The sequence below is a fragment of the Cynara cardunculus genome, assembly GCF_001531365.2.
Source record: "Cynara cardunculus var. scolymus isolate 2C chromosome LG 16, CcrdV1, whole genome shotgun sequence".
Classification (NCBI taxonomy): Eukaryota; Viridiplantae; Streptophyta; class Magnoliopsida; order Asterales; family Asteraceae; genus Cynara; species Cynara cardunculus.
This window is the reverse complement of record NC_037543.1, coordinates 3,430,429-3,435,652: the sequence shown is the minus strand read 5'-3', so window position 1 is coordinate 3,435,652 and position 5,224 is coordinate 3,430,429. Positions and strand designations below refer to the sequence as shown.

General features: G+C 38.4%; 1 protein-coding gene across 1 annotated transcript; it reads right to left on the bottom strand.

Moving 5' to 3' along the window:
- Window positions 1–2,971: 2,971 nt before the first annotated feature.
- Window positions 2,972–4,120, bottom strand: LOC112499616 (uncharacterized protein At5g39865-like). Its single transcript, XM_025102926.1, has one exon. The coding sequence runs from the start codon at window positions 4,052–4,054 to the stop codon at window positions 3,104–3,106; it is 951 nt and encodes a 316-aa protein (XP_024958694.1). The 5' UTR covers window positions 4,055–4,120; the 3' UTR covers window positions 2,972–3,103.
- Between the last annotated feature and the right edge of the window lie 1,104 nt (window positions 4,121–5,224).

Sequence of the window (5,224 nt, the reverse complement as noted above, 5' to 3'; positions counted from 1 at the left end):
TTTCTTCATTATCTTTTTATCTATGTGATTTTAACCAAACGACAGCAATCAAACAAATCGTGAAAAAAAATTGTCGATTGAGGAAAAGAGAATTCAGTGAATCAAGCCTAGTGACCACAGGGAGACGAATCAATTTATTTGCAAGTTGGTCCTTGATGATGAAGCTCGACAACGACCACCTGCTCCATGACAACGACTACTTTGGTGATCTGATCAACTGACTACTAACCACTGTGTTGCTACTAGGATTAAGGGTTTGCTGGGATTGATTTTAGGGTCATATGCAACACAGCAAGGAGAGATTGATTTTAGAGATTTTGTTTTTTGGTATTTATTTTATTTTGATTTACAGTTTGATCTAGGGTTTTAATGTAAGAACATAAGTATTACATCACAAATTTTTGGAATAAATTTATACATTTAACGATATATGTTCATAATATTTGTCGTACTTGAATGATAACTAATTCTTATTGAAAATGTAAAAAAAAAACGAGACATTGAGAAAGAAAACGGAGAAGATGAAGGTTCCATTAACGAATAAATTAAATCCCGTGACAGAGGATTTTATTTTGTTTTTTAAATGTAAACTACAAATTTAGTCCTTATAGTTTGTCAAAAATAACATTTTTCGTCTCTGCAGTTTAGAAATTACAAGATGACCATTGTGGTCAACAAAAACCTTTTGATTTGATTCCTCCCTCTAACAATAGTTAAATATCTTGCTAAATGCGAGACATTTCTGTCTTTTTATCGATTTTTTATTTTTCTGTCATTTTCCTGATCAAAATCAATTTTATGATCTTGGTCCCTATTGTTTTTTATTGTATAAAATACAAAAAAAAAATTGATAAAAGAACAAAAATGTTCCACATTTAATGGAATTTTTTAGCAACCATTAGAAAAGACCAAATCCAAAGGTTTATATGTAAAAAGTTATCTTGTAATTTCAAAATTATAAGGACAAAACATGGACTAGATTTGTAGTTTACTCTTTCTTTAAGATGTCAAATCACATTCAAGTGATTTGACCAAAATAACTACATAAAAGGGTCACATGATAGTGAAAGCGACCAATCATGTAACAAAAACATTACCTCAAAGTAGAGATGGCCAAAATCTGAGGCTACACTGAGCTAGATTGAGTCTAAATCGCTCTCGTTTCGAGATTTTTATTTTGTAAACAGTCCCAATGTAACCGGTCTTGACCAAAAACTCCTAACTTGATCTCCATGGAAAAAGCCCAGTTCTTAGAACCAGTCCTGGTCTCGGGCCGGGTGCAAATCAGTCACATCTTTTTTTCCCAAAAATAAAGTTTAAATGTAAAAATCGTGTTTGAAGATTTTTTTTGATAATATATTATGAAATACACTTTAAAATCGCTAATTGAGTCATTTATATAAGCTCAAAAAGATTTTTTTAATCTTTTTTTAATCGCTAATTGAGTCATTTATATACACTTTAATCTTTTTTCCATCATCAACCATTTGATACAACTTATCCGTATTTCTTACGTATATCGCATTCAGTTAATTTTCTCAATTTACATATATATGTATACAGTTACTGAACATATATACGAATGAGTTATATAGAGATGTGAATAGATTGAAAATATGTCTATATGAAAAGCATACATGATAGTGTAATTGTCTAATGTATATATTAAAAGAAATTTCAACAATCATATTAAATCCAAGAAATAAAAGAATATCGGATTCATCGGGTTAAGTTCAAATAACAGTAACCCAATACCTACGGTTTGACAATTTTACAACTCAATTAGACATCGGATTGCTTCGGGTTGGGTTGATTGATATGGTCGGGTTTTTGAGCACTCCTACTTGCTAGTCGCGCCTCAGACTAATCCCAACAAACCCTCAAGAACAGCTGGATAAATTCCCAGTAAACTTGAAGGGGTTCAAACTGGTTTTTCACAGTGGTGCTTTGGTCACAATACCATTTTCTCCATTACAACTATGAAAAGAAAACCATAAAAGAACTTCAAAGAGACGGTAGATCAAAAGGCCTCAGTTAGATTGTCAACTCCAAGAGGGAAATGCACAATTTTGACTGGTTTACAATCAGATAGTAGGATTCAAACACCTTTTTGAATCTCCTGTAACCACTTCTCATCAATCAAGAACACAAAAGGTTCTCAAAGATAGCCAGAGAAGGGCTCTTCTAAAGTTCCAAACTTCCAGTACCTTTGCAGCAAATTCAGGACAACCATACTTCTAAAACAGTTTGCAGATGCTAAATGAAGTTGAGAATATGTAAAACCCATCAAATTACTCTCCAAAATAGGCCCTTGAGAAGAGAAGCTCTAACATATGTTGAGGTGAAATGGTAAAGTCTAGCCAATGTAAGACTCTAATACGCCCCCTCCAATAGAGGCTAAACGGCCACAGGTTGTATGTCGAAAGGGGCCTAGATGGGTGAGAGAGCTAGAGAGTACAGATTAATTCGAGTGTCAAGAGAGACAAGACACGTGAGGGTTGATACCATGAGAAAATATGTGTAACCGCAGATTTACTCTCCAAAAGAGTATTTGAAGAGAAAAGGGAGGTTCCAACCTATATTGAGAAAAATGGCTCAAATCTAGCCGATGTAACACTCTAACACCCCCTCCCCTCCAATGGAGTCAAGACGGACACAGACTGTACTAGTGTTTTTGAGAGGATGCTAAACGGGTTAGTGGGCCAGGCGAGTACATATTTCCCTAAAGAGGCGAGCCCCTAGAGGCTCTGATAACGTAGGAATACGTGGAACCCACCATATTACTCTTTAAAAAGGCATGGCATGAAAAGAAGTTCTAACATATATATCTATATGAAATGATCAAATCTAACTGATATGGGACTTAACGATGATATGGGACTCTAACGAAGCTCTAAAACTATAAGAGAACTGCAAATTAAAACGCAGAACTACAAGAAAACCAACCAATTCGAGGCAAATAGGTGCAAGTATGATAGTTTGGTTAGATTTCCCACTAGTTACATGTTCACAAGATACTATCTTGAATTTATTTATAGATTGTTAACCTAAAAAAGAAAGGATAAATATGAAATACAAACCAGAATTGGATGATGGATCAAGATCAACTACAAATGGAACAACGGACCAGTCCATTCTCATTACAATCAGAACATTTCACAGTCACAGTCGTTCCCAATTGTTTTCCATCCATCTCTTTCTTCAAAACCATCAACATCTTACAACTTCCATTACAGGTTAAACATGGCAAGAATCTTACACCACCACAAACGTCACATACATACCCAGGTTTCAATTTAGGCAAACCTTCAAGTAAATGCCCCAAAAACCCATCTTCTACTATCTTCAAAACCTCATCAGCTCCACCCACATACCTCCCCTTTACAAACACTCTTGGTGGCACCAATTCTTGCTTATCTTTCCCCTTCATTAGCTCCCAAAGTTCATCCCTAAAACCTCGATCCATTGATATATCTCTCTCGCAAAAAAACACCCCAAATCCCTCGAGCACCGCCCTGACGGCATTACAGGCCTCAAACGTCCTACGTACCCCTCTCAATGTCGTCGTGTAGATCACTATCTTGTTCTCTCCCTTCGGCGGGCATATCTCTTCAAACCCATTTAGGAAAACGGGTTTTGTCGGCATGGGTTTTATAGAGATCGGGTTTTTGTGTTTAGGGTTTGAGTTTTCTGTAGCGGGGTTTAGGTTTTCTTTATCGAGAAGGGCGTATCTGAATGGGGATGGTTTAGAGGGTTGTGGCGAGAAACGGAAGCTTTCGGTGGTGGAATCGAGACCAGCCATGAGTTCCCATGAGTTGATGACTTCAGGCGGTGGGTCGGATCTCGGTTCAGAGAGCGGGCTGGGGAAGATTGAGCCGAGGGTGAAGCGTGGTGGCGGAGTAGGAGGCACGGTTGTCGGAGAAGATGATGGGTCGAGGGTCAAGAGGCCGTAAGTGGTGGAGGTGAGAGAGACGATATGGTGGCTGAAGGCGGAGGTACCGATTTGGGTGAAATCATCATCATGATTCAGCAAATGCGATGAAACACAACCCATTTGGAAAGATTTTTCCGGTTTGGGGGAGAAAAGATTTGGGTGTTGAATGCAGAGTTTGATTATTGAATTCGATTTCAAATCTGGTTTTGATGCTTGGGTTTTAGCGCCCGATTTCTATTTTATTTTTGAAAATTCAATTGTGGTGTCTTGCGGGTTACAAAATCACAATTTAATGCATATTTATGTGTAAAAACCACTCTATCTAGTAAACAACGTGCTATTACTAACTAGTTTTTTAGTGCAAACAAATTACTATATGTGAATCAAATGTATCTTTTTATAAACAAAAAATGGGTTTTTAGAACATTTGTAGTCGGTGGTGGATCCAGGAAATTGATGGGATTTGGGGAGGGAAGTATATGATCATGTGGGACTGGGGGAAAACCATGTAAGATGAGGGTGAAAATATAAAATTTAAACTAGTCAACAAAAATTTTTGGTTTTTGACTGGGGGTTTTTCCCCCGGTGCTTAAAGGTTGGATCCGCCCCTGTTTGTAGTGGTAGAACCTTACAGGGGCGGATGCAGGAGAAGGTGGTTGGGGTCCTGGGCCCCCAACAAAAATTAGATAGGAAAGCCCAAAAGTTTTTTTTTTACTTGTATTTTTTTTTAGATGTAATTGGGCCCCCAACAACAAGAGATAAGAGGCCCCTTTGAATCAGAAACGAGTGAAGCTGTGAGCCTGTGAAGAGTGAAGTGTGATTCGTGTGAGTGTGAAGACATCCGCATACCGAATCGAAATCGATTACCGCATACGAGCTCCTTCAGTTCTTCTTCTTCTCTTCTTCTTCTTCTGTTCTTCATCCAGTGGCCGGACGGGACCAGATCCAGTGGCGCTATGGCGGACGGTGAGAGCCGCGAGGCTGCGACCTGCGAGGCTGCGACTGCCGAGTGCCGACTGCGAGCGCCGAGAGGGCGAGAGCCTACGACTGCCGACTATGTCTGTGGACTGTGAGTGTGTGTGGCTGTGTGCTCTCGAGTGAGTCTCGCCTCTTTTCTGTAAGTTTGTTCTGTTCGACTGTTCCTACTTGGCTACTGCCTACTTCTAAGACCTAAGTTCTACTTGTCTTGATTCTAATTTCCAACTGGCAGCTTCAATTAGTAGTATTTAAGTATTTTAGTTTTTTGGTTAATTTTGTGGTGATTGGTAAATGGTAAATGCTTTAGGTTAG